Here is a 25,822-nt window from a genome sequence, read left to right on the forward strand (position 1 = left end):
GTCTAACAAGGTGGCTCTTTTAGTTTTTGATTCAGTTATTCCCTCAATAAAGCGTTTTAAAATTTGCCCTAAATACCTGTCTTTAGACCTGGAGGCAGGTCCGAAGCCTCTGTGAATCTCCCAACGGCCGTCACTCTTCTCTTCTGGGGATGTGGTCGCCGCCCCCTTCGCGCTGTTTCTTCTTAAATCCGGCGCCTGCGCTGTGCGTGCCTGCCTGGGACAGGCGCAGTCTTCATTGTCCGTCATAGGTCAGATGCAGGGTGCCTGACTGCGCCTGTGCGGGCAGTGCGGCCACCCTGTTGCTGAATCCCCGCCCCGCACTGTGTTATTCATTATGCACAGTGCGGGGCTGGGGTTCCTGGGCATGCGCACTGCGCTGTTCAGATGGTCCCCCGCCTTCCAGCGTTGCCGTAATATACAGGTTTCCTTGCCAGCGTTTGTAATGAAGCAGCCGCAAATAACGCTGGAAGGCGGGGGAGCTGGGGGAGCGTCTGAGCTGGGGGAGCGTCTGAACAGCGCAGTGCGCATGCCCAGGAACCCCAGCCCCGCACTGTGCATAATGAATAACACGGGGCGGGGATTCAGCAACAGGGTGGCCGCACTGCCCGCACAGGCGCAGTCAGGCACCCTGCATCTGACCTATGACGGACAATGAAGACTGCGCCTGTCCCAGGCAGGCACGCACAGCGCAGGCGCCAGATTTAAGAAGAAACAGCGCGAAGGGGGCGGTGACCACATCCCCAGAAGAGAAGAGTGACGGCCGTTGGGAGATTCACAGAGGAGGCTTCGGACCTGCCTCCAGGTCTAAAGACAGGTATTTAGGGCAAATTTTAAAACGCTTTATTGAGGGAATAACTGAATCAAAAACTAAAAGAGCCACCTTGTTAGACTGCAGCATTACTGCTGCACAAGGTGGCTCTTTTAGTTTATAATGGCTGGAGAGGGTGACAGTGGCCCTTTAAAAATGATGTTCCACATTATTAAGCAGGCCACAGTTTTCAAGTAACATGGGAAAGAAAAAGGATCTCTCTGCTGCCGAAAAGCATCAAATAGTGCTATGCTTTGGTCAAGGGATGAAAACATTAGATATTTCACGAAAACTTAAGAGTGACCATCATATTGTGAAGAGATTTGTGACTGAAACCGAGCACAGACAGAGTTCATGCACATAAAGGCATAATGAGGAAGGTTTCTGCCAGACAAATTCATTGGATTAAGCAGCTGCCAAAATACCATTACAAAGCAGGAAACCATTATTTGAAGCTGCTGGTGCCTCTGGAGTCCCCCGAACCGCAAGGTGTAGGATCCCTCAAAGGCTGCTGTGGTGCATAAACCTACTATTTGGCCACCCCCAAACAGTGTTCACAAGCAGAAAGGGTTACAGTGGGCCCAGACATACATGAAGACTAATTTTCAAACAGTCTTGTTTACTGATGAGTGTTGAGCAACCCTGGATGGTCCAGATGGATGGAGTAGTGAATGGTTGGTGGATGGCCACCATGTTCCAACAAGGCTGCGATGTCAGCAGGGAGGTGGAGGAGTCATGTTTTGTGCCGGAATCATGGGGAAACAGCTGGTAGGGCCCTTTAAAGTTCTTGAAGGTGTGAAAATTACCTCTGCAAAGTATATAGAGTTTCTGACTGACAACTTTCTTCCATGGTATAAAAAGCAGAAAAGTGCCTTCAGGAGCAAAATTATCTTCATGCATGACAATGCACCATCTCATGCTGCAAAGAATACCTCTGAGTCATTGGCTGCTATGGGCATAAAAGGAGATAAACTCATGATGTGGCCACCATCTTCCTCTGACCTCAACCCTATAGAGAACCTTTGGAGTATTATCAAGCAAAAGATCTATGAGGGTGGGAGGCAGTTCACCTCAAAACAGCAGCTCTGGGAGGCTATTCTGACTTCATGCAAAGAAATACAAGCAGAAACTATCCAAAAACTCACAAGTTCAATGGATGCAAGAATTGTGAAGATGATATCAAAGAAGGGGTCCTATGTTAACATGTAACTTGGCCGGTTAGGATGCTTTGGAGTTAAATAGCTTTTTTGTTCAGTGAATGTGACCTCCTAATGCTGCAAATTCCACAAATGAGCATTTTCAGATCTTTAACCCCTTAAGCCCCGAGGGTGGTTTGAACGTTAATGACCGGGCCAATTTTTACAATTCTGACCACTGTCCCTTTATGAGGTAACTCTGGAACACTTCAACGGATCCCGGTGATTCTGACAATGTTTTCTCGAGACATATTGTACTTCATGATAGTGGTAAAATTTCTTTGATATTACCTGCGTTTACTTGTAAAAAAAAAACGGAAATTTGGGGAAAATTTTGAAAATTTCGCAATTTTCCAACTTTGAATTTTTATGCCCTTAAATCACAGAGATATGTCACACAAAATACTTAATAAGTAACATTTCCCACATGTCTACTTTGCATCACAAAATTTTTTTTGTTAGGGAGTTATAAGGGTTAAAAGTTGACCAGCAATTTCTCATTTTTACAACACCATTTTTTTTAGGGACCACGTCACATTTGAAGTCATTTTGAGGGGTCTATATGATAGAAAATACCCAAGTGTGACACCATTCTAAAAACTGCAACCCCTCAAGGTGCTCAAAACCACATTTAAGAAGTTTATTAACCTTCAGGTGTTTCACAGGAATTTTTGGAATGTTTAAAAAAAAATGAAAAAAAAATTTACTTCAGCTCCAATTTGTTTTATTTCACCAAGGGTAACAGGAGAAAATTGACCCCAAATGTTGTTGTACAATTTGTCCTGAGTACCCGTATACCCCATATGTGGGGATAAACAACTTTTTGGGCGCATGGCAGAGCTCGGAAGGGAAGGAGCGCCATTTGACTTATCAATGTAAAATTGGCTGGAATTGAGATGGGACGCCATGTTGCGTTTGGAGAGCCACTAATGTGCCTAAACATTGAAACCCCCCACAAGTGACACCATTTTGGAAAGTAGACCCCCTAAGGAACTTATCTAGATGTGTGGTGAGTACTTTGACCCACCAAGTGCTTCACAGAAGTTTATAATGCAGAGCCATAAAAATAAAAAATAATATTTTTTCACAAAAATGAACTTTTCGCCCCCAATTTTTTATTTTCCCAAGGTTACCAGAAGAAATTGTTCCCCAAACATTATTGTCCAATTTGTCCTGAGTACGCTGATACCCCACATGTGGGGGTAAACCACTGTTTGGGTGCATGGCAGAGCTCGGAAGGGAAGGAGCGCGTTTGACTTTTCAATGCAAAATTGACTGGAATTGAGATGGGACGTCATGTTGCGTTTGGAGAGCCCCTGATGTGCCTAAAAATTGAAACCCCCCACAAGTGACACCATTTTGGAAAGTAGACCCCCTAATGATCTTATCTAGATGTGTTGTGAGAGCTTTGAACCCCTAAGTGTTTCACTACAGTTTATAACGCAGAGCCGTGAAAATAAAAATTCTTTTTTTTTTTCCACAAAAAATATTTTTTAGCCCCCAGTTTTGTATTTTCCCGAGGGTAACAGGAGAAATTGGACCCCAAAAGTTGTTGTGCAATTTGTCCTGAGTACGCCGATACCCCATATGTGGGGAGTAACCACCGTTTGGGCGCATGGCAAAGCTCAGAAGGGAAGGAGCGCCATTTGGAATGCAGACTTAGATGGAATGGTATGCAGGCGTCACATTGTGTTTGCAGAGCCCCTGATGTACCTAAACAGTAGAAACCCCCCACAAGTGACCCCCATATTGGAACCTAGACCCCCCAAGGAACTTATCTAGATGTGTTGTGAGAACTTTGAACCCCCAAGTATTTCACTACAGTTTATAATGCAGAGCCGTGAAAATAAAAAATCATTTTTGTCCCACAAAAAAGTTTTTTTAGCCCCCCAAATTTTTATTTTTCCAAGGGTAACAAGACAAATTAGACCCCAGAATTTGTTGTCCAATTTGTCCTGAGTACGCTGATACCCCATATGTTGGGGTAAACCCCTGTTTGGGCGCATGGCAGAGCTCGGAAGGGAAGGAGCACTGTTTTACTTTTTCAATGCAGAATTGGCTGGATTTGAGATCGGATGCCATGTCGCATTTGGAGAGCTCTGATGTGCCTAAACAATAGAAACCCCAAATCTAAATGAAACCCTAACCCAAACACACCCCTAATCCCAACCACACCCCTAACCCTAACCACACCCCTAACCCTAATCCCAACCATAACCCTAACCACACCCCTAACCCTAATCCCAACCGTAAATGTAATCCTAACCCTAGCTTCAACCCTAACCCTAGCTTCAACCCTGACCCTAGCCCCAACCCTAACCCTAGCCCCAACACTAACCCTAATAGGAAAATAGAAATAAATACATTTTTTTAATTTTTTTATTTTTCCCTAACTAAGGGGGTGATGAGGGGGGGTTTGATTTACTATTTATAGCGGTTTTTTTAGCGGATTTTTATGATTGGCAGCTGTCACACACTAAAAGACACTTTTTATTGCAAAAATTACAATGTGGGATACGGCGGGCTGTATCACATTCAGCAACAGAAAATATTATGGTTTTTTTTAAATACGCCTTAGGTCTACAGACAGGTTCATATCACTGCCAGAACATGACAATGTTGGATATGGTAGGCTGAATCACATTCAGCAGCAAAAAAAAATTGTGATTTTTTTAAAATGTGCCTTAGGTCTACAGACAGGTTCATATCACTGCCACAACATGACAATTTGGGATAAGGCGGGCTGTATCACATTCAGCAACAGAAAATATTATTTGTTTTTAATGTGCCTTAGGTCTGCAGACAGTTTCATATCACCACAGCACTAAATGACAACGTGGGATACAGCAGGCTGTTTCACATTTAGCTAATGAAAAAATACTAATTAGAATGCTATAGTCGTGCATGAACAGGGCTGGCGTCAGCACCCGGGCAAGTTCTGGGGCCCTAGCGAGATGGGGGGGCCCATTTTGACAAGTGTGACCAACTTTTTACTATTGATGCTGCCTATGCAGCATCAATAGTAAAAAGATATAATGTAAAAATAATTTAAAAAAAATAAAAAATTGTGCTATTCTCACCTTCAGGCGGCCCCCGAAGCCTTCCGCTCCTCGCGATGCTCTCGGCAGCTCCATTCCCAGTAATGCCTTGCGAAATGACCCCAGATGACGTAGGATCACGCGAGACCGCTACGTCATCACGGGTTATTGCCGCAAAGCATCCATGGGAATGAACCTGGCGGGAGCATCGCTAAGGCCTGGGCTGGATCCAGGGGCCGCCAAAAGGTGAGTATATAACAATTTTTTATTTTAATTATTTTTTTTAACAGGGATATGGTGCCCACACTGCTATATACTACCTGGGCTGTGATGTATACTACGTGGCTGTGCTATATACTACATGGCTGTGCTATATACTACATGGGCTGTGTTATATTCTTCGTCGGCTGTGTTATATGCTACGTGGCTGTGCTATATTTCTCTGCTGTATTTGTGCATCATGAATCGTGGTATGTTTTAAAGGGGGTGCCCACAGAGACTCTTTTGCCTGGGGCCCTCAAAAACCTGGAGCCGGCCCTTTGCATGAAGCACAATAGAAGCAGTGCACTTGTAGGACATGTGCCCTGTTGGCTTTGTATGTGGACCTCAGTAATGACAAAAAAAATGCTGGAAGGTAAATTTTACAGCCACACTGGACACTAGCTAGCTACACTATCTGACTGATATACAACCACCTAGCTAACTAGCTAAAATGTGGGATACAGCAGGCTTTTTCACATTTAGCTAGTGAAAAAATATTAATTAGAATGCTATACTTGTGCATGGAGCACTATAGAAACAGTGCATAACACACTTGTAGGACATGTGCCTTGCTACACTGGACACTAGCTAGCTACACTATCTGACTGATATACAACCATCTAACTAACCAGCTGAAATCTTGCTGTTAACAGTGCCAGCGTCAGGGGCAGCCTTTCTGCACTATTAGGCCGGCCTCACACTTGGCGTAAGACAATACGCCACGTATTATACGTCCGTACTACGGCCGTAATACGGAGAAATGTTCCCAAAATATTGATCCGTAGTCAGGGTGTGTTAGCGTATTTTGCGCATGGCATCCTCCGTATGTAATCCGTATGGCATCCGTACTGCGAGATTTTCGCGCAGGCTTGCAAAACCGACATCTAATGGATTTATGTGCTCAAATGTTCGGGAAAACATATATACAGTATATATATGTCATTGAGACACATATATATATATATATTCTGTATTTAGATTTCATTCGGCGCGATATCTGTGAACAGCCGGTAATTCAATTGCCGGCTTTTCATTTCTCCTGCACAAACCCGACAGGATATGAGACATGGTTTACATACAGTAAACCATCTCATATCCCCCTTTTTTTTGCATATTCCACACTACTAATGTTAGTAGTGTGTATGTGCAAAATTTCAGCGCTGTAGCTGCTGAAATAAAGGGTTAAATTGCGGAAAAAATTGGCGTGGGCTCCCGCACAATTTTCTCCGCCACAATGGTAAAGCCAGTGACTGAGGGCAGATATTAATAGCCAGGAGAGGGTCCATGGTTATTGGCCCCCCCCCGTGGCTAAAAACATCTGCCCCCAGCCACCCCAGAAAAGGCACATCTGGAAGATGCGCCTATTCTGGCACTTGGCCACTCTCTTCCCACTCCCTGTAGCGGTGGGATATGGGGTAATGAAGGGTTAATGCCACCTTGCTATTGGAAGGTGACATTAAGCCAGATTAATAATGGAGAGGCGTCAATTATGACACCTATCCATTATTAATCCAATTGTTGGAAAGGGTTAAAAAACACACACACATGATTTAAAAGTAGTTTAATGAAATAAACACAGCGGTTGTTGTAATAATTTATTGTTCTCTCAATCCATCAGGAACACCCTCGCTTGGCAAAATAATAAACGCACAAGATACATACCTTCTGGTGAACCGTCTCGTCCCACGAAGTAATCCATCTGAAGGGGTTAACTAATATTACAGGCAGGAGCCCTGCTAAATGCAGCGGTGCTCGTGCTTGTAATTCCCCGGCGAATGAATGAAATGTAGGTCATTGACCTACATTTCCTTCAGTCGCGGTGATGCGCCCCCTGGTGGATGTCCTCATATGACCTGGAGCGTGGGAAAAAGTTCCCAGGCTGCAGTTCTTGAGAACATCCACCAGAGGGTGCCTCACCGCGACTCAATGTAAGTACAGATCCTGCTTTCCTTTCAGCACCCGGGGATTACAGGTACGAGCGAGTGGTTTATCGCAGCTCGTGCCTGTAATATTAGTTAACCCCTTCAGATGGATTACTTCGTGGGACGTGACAGGTCATCTGAAGGTATGTATCTTGTGCGTTTGTTATTTTGCCAAGCGAGGGTGTTCCTGATGGATTGAGAGAACAATAAATTATTACAACAACCGCTGTGTTTATTTCATTAAACTACTTTTAAATCATGTGTGTGTGTGTTTTTTAACCCTTTCCAACAATTGGATTAATAATGGATAGGTGTCATAATTGACGCCTCTCCATTATTAATCTGGCTTAATGTCACCTTCCAATAGCAAGGTGGCATTAACCCTTCATTACCCCATATCCCACCGCTACAGGGAGTGGGAAGAGAGTGGCCAAGTGCCAGAATAGGCGCATCTTCCAGATGTGCCTTTTCTGGGGTGGCTGGGGGCAGATGTTTTTAGCCACGGGGGGGCCAATAACCATGGACCCTCTCCTGGCTATTAATATCTGCCCTCAGTCACTGGCTTTACCATTCTGGCGGAGACAATTGCGCGGGAGCCCACGCCAATTTTTTCCGCCATTTAACCCTTTATTTCAGCAGCTACAGCGCTGAAATTTTGCACATACACACTACTAACATTAGTAGTGTGGAATATGCAAAAAAAAAGGGGATATGAGATGGTTTACTGTATGTAAACCATGTCTCATATCCTGTCGGGTTTGTGCAGGAGAAATGAAAAGCCGGCAATTGAATTACCGACTTTTCACTAACACCGCAGCGTATTTCTCGCAAGTCACACTGCAGGTCCGTGTGGAATCCGTATTTTTCTCACCCCCATAGACTTTCATTAGCGATTTTTTTGCGCAATACGCTGACAAACGCAGCATGCTGCGATTTTGTACGGCCGTAGAAAGCCGTATAATACTGAACCGTAATATACGGCTAATAGGAGCAGCCCCATTGAGAATAATTGTGCCGTTTATTTTGCGAGTTTTACGGACGTAATTTCTGCGCTCTTACGTCCGTAAAACTCGCTAGTGTGAGGCTGGCCTTACAATGTAAAAATGGTGCTTAAACAAGATGCCCGCTATTTATATGGAGAGGGACATGTGATTTCAGCAGCCAATGACACAAGCCGTTGTGTCAGGACATTGTGGGTTTTTCCTGCACCCTGATTGGCTAGCTGCAATGTGCACACATAAAGTTAGGGGGGGGAAAAGACTGTTTACAAGAACGCCGTGCCTCTGAGCTCTGCAAACTCCCTCCCCTCATCAAACAAGTGCCAAACGCTCATGATACACCATTATCATTTTTGTGGCAATGCAAATATTTTCCAGCACTTTTACCAAATGTTACCGATTTTTCCCGATTTTATAAAATGTTGCTTGTGTTTCCGATCATGAATCCGAATGTGCCATATTCGTGGCGAATTTATGTTTGGCAATCGATTTCCGAACAAATTCGCTCATCACTAGTATCTAACCTAAAATGGTATCAATAAAAATATCAGCTGAGCACACAAAAAATAAGCCCTCACTCAGCCCAAGATCACAAAAAATAGAGACGCTACGGGTCTCGGAAAATGGTGACTTTTTTTTGTACTAACTTTGGAATTTTTTTTACCACTTAAATAAAAAATAACTTATACATGTTTGGAATCTACGAACTTGTGATGACCTGGAGAATCATAATGGCAGGTCAGTTTTAGCAGTTAGTAAACATGGTAAAAAAAATAATAACAATAATTGTGGAATTGCACTTTTTTTTGCAATTTCACCGCACTGAATTTTTTCCCCGTTTTCAAGTACACTATATTGGAAATACAATGGTGTTGTTCAAACGTACAACTCATCCCGCAAAAAAACAAGCTCTCACATGGCCATATTGACAGAAAAATAAAAAAGTTATGACACTGGTTAGAAGTGGATGAAAAAAACGGAAAAACCCAGGTGGTGAAGGGTTAAGTGTGCATAAAAGCAGAGACTGCCATAGTTTTCTGGATTTCTGACAAGAAGGACAACGCTGAACAGAGGACAGATGGGGTCTAAAGTATCTCTGCCTCATTAGAGTGAATGGACTCCTCATGAGTTTTGTCTGAATCACGTCATTTGGGGGTTTATATGGAAACCCCGATGTAAGTGCACATAACAAATGTTATGTAAAATGTTCCCAATAAAAGCTTCAACTCAATCCACACAAAAATTCCCAATTCAGGTTGAACATCTGTTAATGGAAATATAGGTGTTTCCATGTTACTGGTAGCACAAAGGCTTTGGAAAAGTGAAATTGCTCCCCCCAAAAAGAAATCCATTGGAGCACTTACCATACCAGACTTCTGCCGCCTATGCAATGCTGAGGAGTGACATCAGCAGTTTCTTAACATGACCTGATCACGCTGCTTATGCCGCCCTGACCAGGAAGTGCCAGCGGTCAGGGCTTCAATCATATTTGCGCCTGAAAGACGCAAGTACAATTGATCACAGGGAGCTGGCGCGCTGCACATTCTCTGAGCTATCTGTCAGCTTGACAGCTGGCTCAGAGAAGGGGCTACTCCCACTACAGAGAGCGGCAAAATGCAACCTGCTGGGGAGATGGCCCGACGGCGACCCTGTGCCGGCTGCACTCGGGAAGAATGTCTCACCTGCTCCCCCCTAAACATGCCCCTGGTTCTGCTCCTCTGGCACCTGCAACCCATGACATGAAAATCTGGACTATAATATGGCACTCCTTTCCTTCTGAGTTTTCTACTGTACCTGAAAATAAGTTCCCGAATACATGTTGGGTATTGGCACACTCAAGAGAAATTGTACAACAAACTGTGCAGCACATTTTTTTCCAATTAGCCCTTATGAAAATTAAAAACTTGAGGCTAAAACAACATTTTAGTGGTACAAATTTAATTTTTGGTTCTTCACCACTAAATGGTATAAACTTCTGTGACACACCTGTGGTGTCAACATGCTCACTGCACCGTTAGATGAATTCATTGAGAGATATAGTTCGTAAAGTGGGGTCACTTATTTGGGGTCTGCTTTTATGACCTGTCCGGCTCTGCCAACGTGACATGGCACCCTCAAACCATTCCATCAAAATCTTAACTCCAATATGGCGCTCTTTCCATTCTGAGCTTTGTACTGTGCCTCAAAAGTAGTTTTCAACACACATATGTGGAATTGGCGAACTCAGGAGAATTTGGGCAGCATTTTGTACCATTCGTTTTTTTCCTATTATCTCTTTTGAAAATTAAAAACCTGTAGTGGGAAAAATGTAATTTTTCATTTACAGAGCCCAATGTTATACACTGCTCAAAAAAATAAAGGAAACACTAAAATACCACATCCTAGATATCTCTGAATGAAATATTCCAGTTGCAAATTTTTATTCATTGCATAGTGGAAGGGGTTCAGAACAATAAAGCATAACAATTATCAATGTAAATCTAAATGAATATCCCATGGAGGTCTGGATTTGGAATGATGTTCAAAATCAAAGTGGAAAATCAAATTACAGGCTGATCCAACTTCAGTGGAAATGCCTCATGACAAGGAAAAGATGGTCAGTATTGTGTGGCCTCCACGTGCCTGTATGATTTCCCTGCTGTACAATGCCTGGGCATGCTCCTGATGAGGCAGCAGATGGTCTCCTGAGGGATCTCCTCCCAGACCTGGACTAAAGCATCCGCCAACTCCTGGACAGTCTGTGGTGCAACGTGATGGTGGATGGAGCGAGACATGATGTCCCAGATGTGCTCAATTGGATTCAGGTCTGGGGAACGGGCGGGCCAGTCCATAGTTTCAATGCCTTCATCTTGCAGGAACTGCTGACACACTCCAGCCACATGAGGTCTGGCATTGTCCTGCATTAGGAGGAACCCAGGGCCAACCACATCAGCATATGGTCTCACAAGGGGTCTGAGGATCTCATCTCGGTACCTAATGGCAGTCAGGCTACCTCTGGCGAGCACATGGAGGGCTGTGCGGCTCTCCAAAGAAATGCCACCCCACACCATTACTGACCCACTGCCAAACCGGTCATGCTGAAGGATCTCCAGACTCTGTCACGTCTGTCACATGTGCTCAGTGTGAACATGCTTTCATCTGTGAAGAGCACAGGGTGCCAGTGTGGCGAATTTGATAATCCTGATGTTCTGTGGCAAATGCCAAGGGTCCGCACGGTGTTGGGCTGTGGGCATAACCCCCATCTGTGGACGTCGGGCACTCAGACCATCCTTATGGAGTTGGTTTCTAACCATTTGTGCAGACACATGCACATTTGTGGCCTGCTGGAGGTCATTTTGCAGGGTTCTGGCAGTGCTCCTCTTGTTCCTCCTTGCACAAAGGCTGAGGTAGCGGTCCTGCTGCTGGGTTGTTGCCCTCCTACGGCCCCCTCCACATCTCCTGGTGTACTGGTCTGTATTCTGGTAGTGCCTCCAGCCTCTGGACACTACGCTGACAGACACAGCGAACCTTCTTGCCACAGTTCATATTGAAGTGCCATCCTGGATGAGCTGCACTACCTGAGCCACTTGTGTGGGTTGTAGAGTCCGTCTCATGCTACCACGAGTGTGAAAGCACAACCAACACTCAAAAGTGACCAAAACATCAGCCAGAAAGCATTGGTACTGAGATGTGGTCTGTGGTCCCCACCTGTAGAACCACTCTTTTATTGAGTGTGTCTTGATAATTGCCAATAATTTCCATCTGTTGTCTATTCCATTTGCACAACAACATGTGAAATTGATTGTCAATCAGTGTTGCTTCCTAAGTGGACAGTTTCATTTCACAGAAGTTTGATTTACTTGGAGTTATATTCTGTTGTTTAAGTGTTCCATTTATTTTTGTGAGCAGTGTACAATTCTCTGAATCGCCTGAGAGTTCAAAAAGGCTTACTACACCCCTAGATAAATTCCTCGAAAGGTGTAGTTTCCATAATGAGGTCACTTGTGGGGGTTTCTGCTATAGTGGCATGTCAGGGGCTCTTCTAATGTGACATGGCATGCAGCCCAAATGGTGCTCCAAAATTCAAATACTGCTCCTTCTCTTCTGAGCCCTGCAGTGTGTCCAAAAAGTAGTTTGCAACCACATATGGAGTATCGTCGTATTCTATACACATTGCACAACAAATTGTGTTGTCCAATTACTCCTGCTTCCCTTGTGAAAATAAGAAATTTGGGGCCAAAGCACTATTTTTGTGGGAAAAAAAATGTACCGTAATTTTTCGTTTTCACAGGCCAATGTTATACATTTCTGTGAATCGTGTGATTTCACGATGCTCCATGCACCCCTAAATAAATTCTTTGAGGGGTATCTTTGTACTGAGGAGAAAATGGACCACACAATTAATTGTGCAATTTATCCTGTTACTCTTACTAAAATTACAAATTTCGGGTTAAAGCAACATTTTAAATGGAAAATACATTTTTTTAATTTTTTTGTTTCCACTTTGTTTTAATTCCTTTAAGGCACCTGGAACTTCCTAAAAGTGGTTTTGAATATCTTGAAGTGTGCAGTTTTTAAAATGGGGTAACTTTTGTTGTTGTTTTTTTACATATAGGGCCCCAAAGTCACTTCAAATGTGAAGTGGTCCTTAATAAAATAAGTTTTTTAAATTTTGTTGGAAAAATTAAAAACTTGCTGCTAAAATTTTAACCCTTCTACATTTCTAACACAAAAAAATATTTAAAAAATGATGCCGATGTAGACTAGATGTGTCCAATGTTGTTTATTAATTTTTTTAGTAATATGACTATATGTTTTAAGGGCATAAAAACTCAAAGTTCAAAAATTGCAAAAGTTTCAAAATGTTCATAAAATTTCTAATTTTTTCATAAATAAACTTAAATCATATCACTATCATACCACTAATATTGAGTATAGTGTGCATCACTGGGATATGTTGAATCATTCCAAAGCTACTACCACATAAAGTGACACTGATCACATTTGAAAAATTTGGCATGGTCAGGCAGGTTAAAACAGGCTCTGGCAGTAAGTGTTAAAGTTGAGACAAAAAAAAAATAAAAATCGCAAAGATGTCAAAGCACCAATCAAGACTGTTTCAGGGAAAATGCCACCAAAATTTTCCTGAAGCGTATTCACCATGGAAAACCTGGCAGGTTCGCCGGCATCTAAAAGATGTTGCATGCACATACCCTAAAAGGCTATGTGCACACGTCAGGATTTTGTCAGGATTTTTCCTCAGGATTTGTAGCCAAAACCAGGAGTGGAACAATTAGAGGAAAAGTATAATAGAAACATATGCACCACTTCTGCATTTATCACCCACTCCTGGTTTTGGCTGCAAAACCTGATGAAAAAGCCTGACAAAATCCTGACAAAATCCTGACGTGTGCACATAGCCTTAGTCTTATATGGAATGAGCATATTTAAGGATTTTCTGAACAAATGTCTATGGTTACTTGCCCATTTTTATTTCTACTGTTGTGTATAAACCTTTTTTGGCATCTTGATTAGGTGAGAGAGAATAAAAAAATTAGACGGACATAGCCATGGACACTGATTTGTGAAGGTTTATTTTTTATGGAATGATAATACTGCATAGAGACATGCTGTTCACCACATACTATAGGTACTTTATTAGTATTATGAAGTCAAGTTAAAATCCTTGTCTTTTAAAAAACTTTGCTCTAGCAACAACATCATTAGCGTAGTCCTTGCCTGTTGTGTGGCTATCGGGATCATGCAAATTGGTGACATTGCCTGGACCAGCATTGTAAGCTGCAAGAGCACCTGTGAAATAATGCATGAGATTAGTGGGAATGTACAAAGTATATTTATTCTGCTGTCAAGACACACGTATACCTGTATGTTGTTTTGTACTGATTACAATTTAAGTATATATATACACACAATTGTGCAAAAAAGTGTTTGCCCCTTCCTGATTTCCTATTCTGTTGCATGTTTGTCACACATAAATGTTTCAGATCACAAAAGGAACCTATCACCAGGATTTTGCTCAGTAGACTACAGACACTGTCAGGTTGGCGCTGTTATATTTATTAGGCTGGTGTCACACTTGAGTGTGCAATGCGAGAAACTCGCTTCAATTCCTGGCACTGCCGCCGGCGGTTCAGACCAGAGCATTCAGCTGCATAGAAATACATGCAGCCACACACTCCTGTCCTGATTGCTGGTGACAGTGCTGGGAATTGATGAGAGTTTCTCGCTTTGCACACGCAAGTGTGACACCGGCCTTAAAATGATACCTTGTGTGGTTACAAAAAAAAAAAAATGGTTCCAGCGCTGCAGCATCATACAATGCCTAATATGCCTATATGCATTTATATTTTAGTCCTGTAGTATTGTGTGGAAAAAAATCTTCATCAAAATGGCGGCATCTGCGCAGTAGCATCTATTGCATTCCGAAAGATGCTACTGCGCAAGCTCCACTGCCGGCGCCATTTTGCTGGAGAAAAAATTGGCTCTCTCAAGATGGCGGCATCAGCACCTGCACAGTAGCATCTATCGGAACGTGATCGATGCTACTACGCAGGTGCCACCGCTGGAGCCATTTTGCTAGAGAAAAAGAAAATTTGGCCCCATCAAAATGGCAGCGGCGCCTTCGCAGTAGCATCTATCGAAACTCACCATTTTGATGATTTTTTTCCCCACAATACTATAGGACTAAAGCATAAATGAATATATGTGTATATGCATATTATGCATTGTACCATGCTACAGCACTGGCTTTTTGTAACCACACATATGCAGTATGTAAAAAAGGGGGCAGGTCACTAAAGGGTCAGCGACCTGTCATAAGCACATACATGTGCATATGTGTCATGGTTCTCAATGGCAAGAGACCGTAGTAAAGCATGCAAAAGGACTAGCTCTTGGAAGATGGGAACTCGAGCTGACTGTGAGCTAAACCTACCGCACAACTAACAGTGGCCGGGTAGCGTGCCTACGTTTTATCCCTAGACGCCCAGCGCCAGCCGGAGAACTGACTGACCCTAGCAGAGGAAAATACAGACCTGGCTTACCTCTAGAGAAATTTTCCCCAAAAGGCAGACAGTAGCCCCCACATATAATGTCGGTGATTTTAGAGGAAATTGACATACGAAGTATGAAGATAGGTTTAGCAAATTGAGGTCCGCTTACTAGATAGTAGGAAGACAGAAAAGGGAACTACACAGTCAGCTGAAAACCCTTTCAAAACACCATCCTGAAATTACTTTAAGACTCTAATATCAACTCATGACACCAGAGTGGCAATTTCAGCTCACAAGAGCTTCCAGCCTCAGAAATATTCAAACACAGAGAACTGGAACAAAAATGCAAAACAAACTTAGGACTACAAGTCCAACTTAGCTGATAGTAGTCTAGGAGCAGGAACATGCAACAGAAAGGCTTCTGGTAACATTGTTGGCCGGCATAGAAATGACTGAGGAGCAAGGCTAAATAGACAACTCCCACATCCTGATGGAAACAGGTGAACAGAGGCGATGAAGCACACAAGTTAGTACCACCAGTGACCACCGGGGGAGCCCAGAAACCAAATTCACAACAGTACCCCCCCCTCAAGGAGGGGGCACCGAACCCTCACCAGAACCACCAGGGCGATCAGGATGAGCCCTATGAAAGGCACGGACCAAATCGGAGGCATGAACATCAGAGGCTGTCACCCAAGAATTATCCTCCTGACCGTAGCCCTTCCACTTGACCAGATACTGAAGTCTCCGTCTGGAAACACGGGAGTCCAAGATCTTCTCGACAACGTACTCCAACTCACCCTCAACCAACACCGGAGCAGGAGGCTCAACGGAAGGCACAACCGGTACCTCATACCTGCGCAACAATGACCGATGGAAGACATTATGAATAGAAAAAGATGCAGGGAGGTCCAAACGAAAGGACAAAGGGTTAAGAATCTCCAATATCTTATACGGGCCGATGAACCGAGGCTTAAACTTAGGAGAAGAAACCTTCATAGGGACAAAACGAGAAGACAACCACACCAAGTCCCCAACACAAAGACGAGGACCAACACGACGACGGCGGTTGGCAAAATGCTGAGTCTTCTCCTGGGACAACTTCAAATTGTCCACCACATGCCCCCAAATCTGATGCAACCTCTCCACCACAGCATCCACTCCAGGACAATCCGAAGACTCCACCTGACCGGAAGAGAAACGAGGATGAAACCCCGAATTACAGAAGAAAGGAGAAACCAAGGTGGCAGAACTAGCCCGATTATTGAGGGCAAACTCCGCCAAGGGCAAAAAGGCAACCCAATCATCCTGATCCGCAGACACAAAACACCTCAAATAAGTCTCCAAGGTCTGATTAGTTCGCTCGGTCTGGCCATTAGTCTGAGGATGGAAAGCAGACGAAAAAGACAAATCAATGCCCATCCTAGCACAGAACGCTCGCCAAAGTCTAGACACGAATTGGGTTCCCCTGTCAGACACGATATTCTCCGGAATACCATGCAAGCGAACCACATTTTGAAAAAACAGAGGAACCAGCTCGGATGAGGAAGGCAATTTAGGCAAGGGGACCAAATGGACCATCTTAGAGAAACGGTCACACACCACCCAGATGACAGACATCTTCTGAGAAACAGGGAGATTAGAAATAAAATCCATGGAGATGTGAGTCCAAGGCCTCTTCGGAATAGGCAAAGATAACAACAATCCACTAGCCCGAGAACAACAAGGCTTGGCCCGAGCACAAACATCACAAGACTGCACAAAACCTCGCACATCTCGCGACAGGGAAGGCCACCAGAAGGACCTAGCCACCAAATCCCTGGTACCAAAGATTCCAGGATGACCAGCTAACGCAGAAGAATGGACCTCCGAGATGACTCTACTGGTCCAATCATCAGGAACAAACATTCTACCAGGCGGGCAACGATCAGGTCTATCCGCCTGAAACTCCTGCAAGACCCGTCGCAAGTCTGGGGAAACAGCAGATAATATCACTCCATCCTTAAGGATACCTGTAGGTTCAGAATTACCAGGGGAATCAGGCTCAAAACTCCTAGAAAGGGCATCCGCCTTCACATTTTTAGAACCCGGTAGGTAAGAAACCACAAAATTAAACCGAGAGAAAAATAACGACCAGCGCGCCTGTCTAGGATTCAGGCGCCTGGCAGACTCAAGATAAATCAAATTCTTGTGGTCGGTCAATACCACCACCTGATGTCTAGCCCCCTCAAGCCAATGACGCCACTCCTCAAAAGCCCACTTCATAGCCAAGAGCTCCCGATTACCAATATCATAATTTCGCTCAGCGGGCGAAAATTTACGAGAAAAGAACGCGCAAGGTCTCATCACGGAGCAGTCGGAACTTTTCTGCGACAAAACCGCCCCAGCTCCGATTTCTGAAGCGTCGACCTCAACCTGAAAAGGAAGAGTAACATCAGGCTGACGCAATACAGGGGCGGAAGAAAAGCGGCGCTTAAGCTCCCGAAAGGCCTCCACAGCAGCAGGGGACCAATCAGCAACATCAGCACCCTTCTTAGTCAAATCAGTCAACGGTTTAGCAACATCAGAAAAACCAGTTATAAATCGACGATAAAAATTAGCAAAGCCCAAAAACTTCTGAAGGCTCTTAAGAGAAGAGGGTTGCGTCCAATCACAAATAGCCTGAACCTTGACAGGGTCCATCTCAATGGAAGAGGGGGAAAAAATGTACCCCAAAAACGAAATCTTTTGAACCCCAAAAACGCACTTAGAACCCTTTACACACAAGGAATTAGAGCGCAAAACCTGAAAAACCCTCCTGACCTGTTGGACATGAGAGTCCCAGTCGTCCGAAAAAATCAAAATATCATCAAGATACACAATCATAAATTTATCCAAATATTCACGGAAAATGTCATGCATAAAAGACTGAAAGACTGAAGGGGCATTTGAAAGACCAAAAGGCATTACTAAATACTCAAAATGGCCCTCAGGCGTATTAAATGCGGTTTTCCACTCATCCCCCTGCTTAATTCGCACCAAATTATACGCCCCACGAAGATCAATCTTAGAGAACCACTTGGCCCCCTTTATTCGAGCAAACAAATCAGTAAGCAGTGGCAAAGGATACTGATATTTAACCGTGATTTTATTCAAAAGCCGATAATCAATACACGGCCTCAAAGAGCCATCTTTTTTAGATACAAAGAAAAAACCGGCTCCTAAGGGAGATGACGAAGGACGAATATGACCCTTTTCCAAGGACTCCTTAATATATTCCCGCATAGCAGCATGTTCAGGCACAGATAGATTAAATAAACGACCCTTTGGAAACTTACTGCCCGGAATCAGATCTATTGTACAATCGCAATCTCTGTGCGGAGGTAGTGAACCAAGTTTAGGCTCCTCAAAAACGTCACGATAATCAGATAAAAATTCCGGAATCTCAGAGGGAATAGATGACGAAATGGAAACCAAAGGTACGTCCCCATGAGTCCCCTGACATCCCCAGCTTAACACAGACATTGCTTTCCAGTCGAGGACTGGGTTATGAGATTGCAGCCATGGCAATCCAAGCACCAACACATCATGTAGATTATACAACACAAGGAAGCGAATAATCTCCTGGTGATCCGGATTAATACGCATAGTTACTTGTGTCCAGTATTGTGGTTTATTACTAGCCAATGGCGTGGAGTCAATACCCTTCAGAGGTATAGAAACTTCCAGAGGCTCTAAATTAAACCCACAGCGTTTGGCAAAGGACCAATCCATAAGACTCAAAGCGGCGCCAGAGTCGACATAGGCGTCCGCGGTAATAGACGATAAAGAGCAAATCAGGGTCACAGATAGAATAAACTTGGACTGTAATGTACCAATTGAAACAGACTTATCAACCTTCTTAGTACGTTTAGAGCATGCTGATATAACATGAGTTGAATCGCCACAATAGAAGCATAACCCATTTTTTCGCCTAAAATTCTGTCGTTCGCTTCTGGACAGAATTCTATCACATTGCATAATCTCTGGCGCCTTCTCAGTAGACACCGCCAAATGGTGCACAGGTTTGCGCTCCCGCAAACGCCGATCAATCTGAATAGCCATTGTCATGGACTCATTCAGACCTGCAGGCACAGGGAACCCCACCATAACATCTTTAATGGCATCAGAGAGACCCTCTCTGAAATTCGCCGCCAGGGCGCACTCATTCCACTGAGTAAGCACAGACCACTTACGAAATTTTTGGCAGTATATTTCAGCCTCATCTTGCCCTTGAGACAGGGCCATCAAGGCTTTTTCAGCCTGAATCTCTAAATGAGGTTCCTCATAAAGCAACCCCAAAGCCAGGAAAAACGCATCCACATTGAGCAACGCAGGATCCCCTGGTGCCAAAGCAAATGCCCAATCCTGAGGGTCGCCCCGGAGCAAGGAAATTACAATCCTGACCTGCTGTGCAGGATCTCCAGCGGAGCGAGATCTCAGAGACAAAAATAATTTACAATTATGTTTGAAATTCTGGAAGCGAGATCTATCCCCGGAGAAAATTTCAGGCAAAGGTACTCTAGGTTCAGATATAGGAGCATGAATTACAAAATCCTGTAAACTTTGAACCTTCATAGCGAGATTATTCAAACCTGTAGCTAAACTTTGAGGATCCATTTTCATCAGGTGAAATCAGAACCATTCAAGGATTAGAAGGAGAGAGAGACGAAGGCTGCAGTAAGCAGAGATGCTAGTGAATCAACTAATGAGCAAACTCAGGGAAAAAAAAAATAAAAATTCTCTGCAGACTTCATTTCTCTCCTTTCTTCTGCCAATTATTTTAACCCTTGGCCGGCCAAACTGTCATGGTTCTCAATGGCAAGAGACCGTAGTAAAGCATGCAAAAGGACTAGCTCTTGGAAGATGGGAACTCGAGCTGACTGTGAGCTAAACCTACCGCACAACTAACAGTGGCCGGGTAGCGTGCCTACGTTTTATCCCTAGACGCCCAGCGCCAGCCGGAGAACTGACTGACCCTAGCAGAGGAAAATACAGACCTGGCTTACCTCTAGAGAAATTTTCCCCAAAAGGCAGACAGTAGCCCCCACATATAATGTCGGTGATTTTAGAGGAAATTGACATACGAAGTATGAAGATAGGTTTAGCAAATTGAGGTCCGCTTACTAGATAGTAGGAAGACAGAAAAGGGAACTACACAGTCAGCTGAAAACCCTTTCAAAACACCATCCTGAAATTACTTTAAGACTCTAATATCAACTCATGACACCAGAGTGGCAATTTCAGCTCACAAGAGCTTCCAGCCTCAGAAATATTCAAACACAGAGAACTGGAACAAAAATGCAAAACAAACTTAGGACTACAAGTCCAACTTAGCTGATAGTAGTCTAGGAGCAGGAACATGCAACAGAAAGGCTTCTGGTAACATTGTTGGCCGGCATAGAAATGACTGAGGAGCAAGGCTAAATAGACAACTCCCACATCCTGATGGAAACAGGTGAACAGAGGCGATGAAGCACACAAGTTAGTACCACCAGTGACCACCGGGGGAGCCCAGAAACCAAATTCACAACACATATGTAAGCAGAGCACCTCATATAACCCCCTCACAGGCTGCGCCGAGCACAAGAATCTCAAACTGAAAATTACAAATAAAGATTAAACAACAACCACAAGACGGATTTCATCAACCAAGGTATCATTTTAATCACTATAATGGCGCCAACCTGACAGTGTCTGTAGTTTACTGATCAAAATCCTGCTGAAAGGTTTGCTTTAAATATTAGACAAAGATAATACAGAGTGAATACAAAATGTAGTTTTCAAATGAAGGTCTTTATTATTGGGGAGAAAAGAAATCCAAACCTACAGGGCCCTCTGTGAAAAAGTGATTGCCCCCTAAATCTAATAACTGGTTGGGCACACCCTTAGCTGCAACAACTGCAATCAAGCATTTGCGATAACTAGCAATGAGTTCTGGAGCAATTTTGGCCCACCCATCTTGCAGAATTGCAAAAAGTGCTAGTTCTATTGTCAAAGACACCTTGTTCATATAGGTGATTAATGGTGTATGGTAAGACTGGTTCAAGGTGAAAAGTTGTCAAGAATTCATGGATTATAATCCTGTTATTAAGGAGAGCATCTATCTGAACTGAATGAAACCAGAGGGTTGCAATTGTCAGACTGGAAATTCAAATTCAGTTTTAGTTTGTTTTTATGCCCATTTTAAAGCCAAATATGGATTCAAATTGTAGGAAACACAGAAGTTTAACTTCAGACTTCTAAATTTCACAGTCCAAGTGCTAACTGCAACTTCAGGACTGGCTGTGGGTCTTTTGACCCAATCTCAACAGCTTTATATAGGGTAAGCCTGTGAGGCTGTAGCGTTTGGTCATGTGAACCGCATTCTTGTTTCACAAATGTTCGGCATTAAGGAAAGAGTGATATTGGCTCTTCATTTGTGTCTACTGTTCGCTCACAGATCTCTATTATAATTTTCCATATGTTATGAGAATATTTTTCATAGCCACCATGCTCATAGAAATTATATTTTCTGCTGACAAATATTTCCCCAAAAAATATTTGTGAAGCTAAAAAAAATGCCATAAAATGCTGCATATGTGATACCATCCTTATGCAGATGTTAGGCCGCAGCCACATTACAGCCATCTGCATTATTATTGGCTAAACCAGAAATACATCCAAAAATGGAGACGTAGAGCGGATGAAATATGTATTGAACATGTCACCAATTTTCTAAGTAAATATATTTCTAAACGTGCTATGAAATTTTCACCAGATGTCGGTGACAACTAGAGATGAGCGAACTTGTTCATAAAACATTCGCCAATCTCAAATTCGGCACAAACATAGCTCATTTCGTGTTTGGATTCCCCAGCATTTTTTTCCTAAAAATCGTCAAAAGTTAGCCAAAGTTCGGAAAATGACCGAGTTCACTAAGGGCTCTTTCAAACGTCAGTGTTTCCGATGGCAGCACGGGCCGCAAAACGTCCCGCACACATGCACACTGAAGACACACAGATGACATCCCTGTGTCATTCGCGTGACACGTACCAGTACCTGGGAATCAGCGGTACTCTTTGCGCTGTTCCCCGGCACTGGGTGCTGAAGTGAAGACAGCTTACATCACGGTCCCCTGCTCATGCTGCAATCAGCACTAGCAGGAGACAATGTTGAGAGTTGTATTCAACTGTTAACAGCTGATTGGAGTATTCATCAGCTACCAGCTGCGCTATGAATAAATAAATAATAAAATGATTTGGGGTTCCCCTGTATTTTTGATAACCATCCATGCAAAACAGACAGCTATGGGCTGCAACCCTCAGCTGTCATCTTTAGTAAGGCTGGTTATCAAGAATAGATGGGTCCTCACACCATATTTTTTAATTATTTAAATGATTTTAAAAAAAAATTTTGACACCTAGCCAAGCTAATGCAAACAGCTCGGGGCCATGGATATTGGCACCCTAGCCTAAAAATAGCAGCCCACAGCCACCCCAGAAAAGGCGCATTTATTAGATGCGCCAATTCTGGCGCTTTGCCCGACTCTTCCCACTGTCCCTGTGTCGGTGGCAAGTGCGGTTCATATTTGTGGGTTGATGTCACCTTTGTATTGTCCGGTGACATCAAGCCTTACTAACCTCATAGTCATATTGTATAAAACCACACTCACCCACAATAAAGTCCTTTAATTGAAATAATTACACTGACTCCTTTAAACAATGTTAATTAAACCATACTCACATCATTGCCCATTCCAGTGATGCCATTGTCCCACAACGGGTTAGCCCTGCTACATCTAGATGGAAGGCTGCATTGTTGCATGATGAGACTTTACAGCCTGCCATCTAGCAGAGACACTGAGCAGCATGTACTGCCGCTGCTTATTGTCTGGCGGTGAACTCCTAGAACCTGACTGACGTTACCGTGAGCGGAAAAGTTCGCAACCTCACAGTTCCATCAGAAAGGTCCTGGGATTTCACAGCCAATGAACTCACTTCAACTCACTGACATCAGCATGAGCTCCATGGGAAGAGCTGTAACGGCGCTTTTGCTGACATCAGTGAGGTTAACTGAATTTAATGGCTGTGAACTCCCAGGACCTTTCTGATGGAACCACGAGCGTGAGAACATTCTCACTCTTAAGGTGACATCAGTCAAGTCATAGGAGTTGCTCAGTGTCTCTGCTGGATGGCAGGCTGTATAGTCCCATCATACAACAATGCAGCCTGCCATTTAGATGTAGCAGAGCTAGACCTATTGCAGGACAAATGGATTATTATCTTCTCTGCGGACAGGTGAGGAATATTGTTGTTTATCATTTTAATTCTGTTATAGGAGACCCAGGGCCAGTGGGAAGACCCTGGCAAAGTGCCATCTAATAGATGCGCCTTTTCTGGGCATCTGCGGGCTGCTATTTTTAGGCTGCGGGGGCCCCTTTCTAGCCTGAGAGTATTAGCCCCCAGCTGTCTTCTTTAGCTTGGCTGGTTGTCAAAAGCGGGGGGACCCTACATTATTTTTATTATATTTTTAAATAATTTAAAAAATGGCGTGGGACCCCTCTATTATTGATATCCAGCTTTTGCCTGGCTGGCTATCTAAAATACAGGGAAACCCATGTCAATTTTTTTCATAAATACTCCCATCAGCCCCGCCTGCTAGCTGTTATCAGCGGCAGCAGGCGTACACTGATGGGACCAGTAGTCACAGCCGACGCCTGTGACCGGAGGTAAACTTTTTACCTCTGGTCACAGCTGCGATCTTACACTGTTATTTGACAGATCGGCAATGACAACCACAGTGGTCTGTCGGAACTCAACAGCGATGTGTAACATGTCAACAGCAGTGGGTGGATCACGATCAGAACAGCTGTCATGTGCCTGAAAAGGTGGGGGATGGGAGGGGAGGCGTGTTTTTTGACATTCAGTTATGTTTGGTTTTGTTCAGCAATGGAGTCTTGCGTGAAGAGTATGCATACAGGGCATGGCGGATGAGTGCATTACTTATTGTTTTCTTTGAAACAATTGTACCTGCCGACTCCAAGTCTATCTGTAGTTCTCCACAGGTGGCCCTTGGCTCCTGGAAAACTCTTCTGATAATTCAATTCATTCCTCTGTCTGCAGTCTTGCAGGAGCACCTGGTCGTGGCTGGTTGATGGTGAAATTATGTTCTTTCCCCTTCTGGATTATAGCCCTAACAGTGCTCACTGGAACCTTCAGTAGTTTAGCAATTCTTTTGTAGCCAGTGCCATCAGTATGTTGTGCAACAATGAGGTTGCAAAGGTCTTGCGACAGCTCTCTGGTATTACCCATCATGATATGTTTCTTGAATGACACCTTTCTATAGGCCATTAGTTGAATCAGCTCATATTTTTCTCTAAGTGGCAGGTTTGCTTTTTAATTATGGAAATATTTCAGCTGGTGTCATGGCTTTTTGCACCTCGTTTTCTTCATGTGTTCAATATTTTTATCCTGTGTCATTTCTCATATTTGCACATAACTTAAATTATGACATATATGGTTTGATTTCTTTGCCTCCTGTGTGGATTTAATGTGTTATTACCAACATCTGAGAAGAATATCATGTCAAAAGCACCTGTAGACATATATTTACTTAGAAAATTGGTGACATGTACAATACATATTTCACCCACTGTATATACTTTCATTTAATATTTTTCGTGTTTTAAAAATCCAGACAGGTATTTTCCGTACCCCTAGAGGTATGCATGTAGGTTATACTTAGAAAATAAACACTTAAGGCCCGACTCATCAAAACCGGTGTTGTTCATGCCAGTTTTCATGAAGAGATATGAATCAGGAGCGTTTGATAAGTGGTATGCGCCTTCCTGCACCATCCCACAAATCTTACTCTAGTCAGGCACTGGCGTGAGATTTCTGGCGTAGGGAACGCCACAGATTGTCATGAATTAGATGAGCTGTAGTGACCCACCCCAGCCATGCACCTGTACGACCCATTTTATCAGAGCAGGGAGAAACTGGTGTGAAAAAGCCAGAAGTCGCTAAATTTTGATGCAACTGCGCCTACATTTTGCGACTTTTCAGAGCTTGTACACCCTAATTCTGATGTAAAAGCTTTGATGAATGGGGTCCTTAGATTAGGCAAGTCTAGGAAATTAGGTATATCTTTCTTTAATCAGTGGTTACCTTTCATTTTTTCTTCTTTTGTAAACCCTGGAAATTTTTTATCTATTGCTGTAAACATGGAGGCCAGAATCTCTGTACCCTGCAAAATGTGTACTTTAGTATTCCAATCCCTAGGGTTTTCAGACTTCCAATCTCCATGAGGTGTATGATAACGTATATCAATCTGTAAGGAATAATACGAAGATTAGACATAATTAGAAGACAACTAATTTAAAGATACACAAGATCATCAAGTATGAACCATGAGTTATCTACTACATATACTATAGTTAATCAACAATTTATGCATTTTTACTAGGGATTGTTCTTTAAGGGTTTATATGAGATTTACATTTTTTTACACTTAGAATGTAAATGTAAAGCACTAATATGATGAAAATAGAAAAAAAAACTCCAGATTTGTTAGTTACGGTACACTTTTTTAAGACTTGTGTTCTGCAA

General features: G+C 43.3%; 2 protein-coding genes across 6 annotated transcripts in view; one reads left to right on the plus strand and one right to left on the minus strand.

Annotated features, from left to right (window-relative positions):
- Positions 1-25,822, plus strand: part of MITD1 (microtubule interacting and trafficking domain containing 1) — a 106,353-nt gene that overhangs the window by 48,513 nt on the left and 32,018 nt on the right. The gene's annotated exons all lie outside the window — the stretch shown is intronic.
- The window catches only part of LYG1 (lysozyme g1), an 81,667-nt gene continuing 69,620 nt past the window's right edge, over positions 13,776-25,822 (minus strand). For all 4 annotated transcript variants that reach the window (XM_077296536.1, XM_077296535.1, XM_077296538.1 and 1 more), the window contains 2 exons: positions 25,382-25,544; positions 13,776-14,013 (listed from right to left, as the gene is read on the minus strand). In XM_077296536.1, coding sequence (XP_077152651.1) covers positions 13,880-14,013; positions 25,382-25,544 — 297 coding nt within the window. In that variant the 3' untranslated portion in view covers positions 13,776-13,879. The remainder of the gene's footprint in view (positions 14,014-25,381; positions 25,545-25,822) is intronic.

Source organism: Ranitomeya variabilis, chromosome 3 (assembly GCF_051348905.1).
Source record: "Ranitomeya variabilis isolate aRanVar5 chromosome 3, aRanVar5.hap1, whole genome shotgun sequence".
NCBI classification, from domain to species: Eukaryota; Metazoa; Chordata; class Amphibia; order Anura; family Dendrobatidae; genus Ranitomeya; species Ranitomeya variabilis.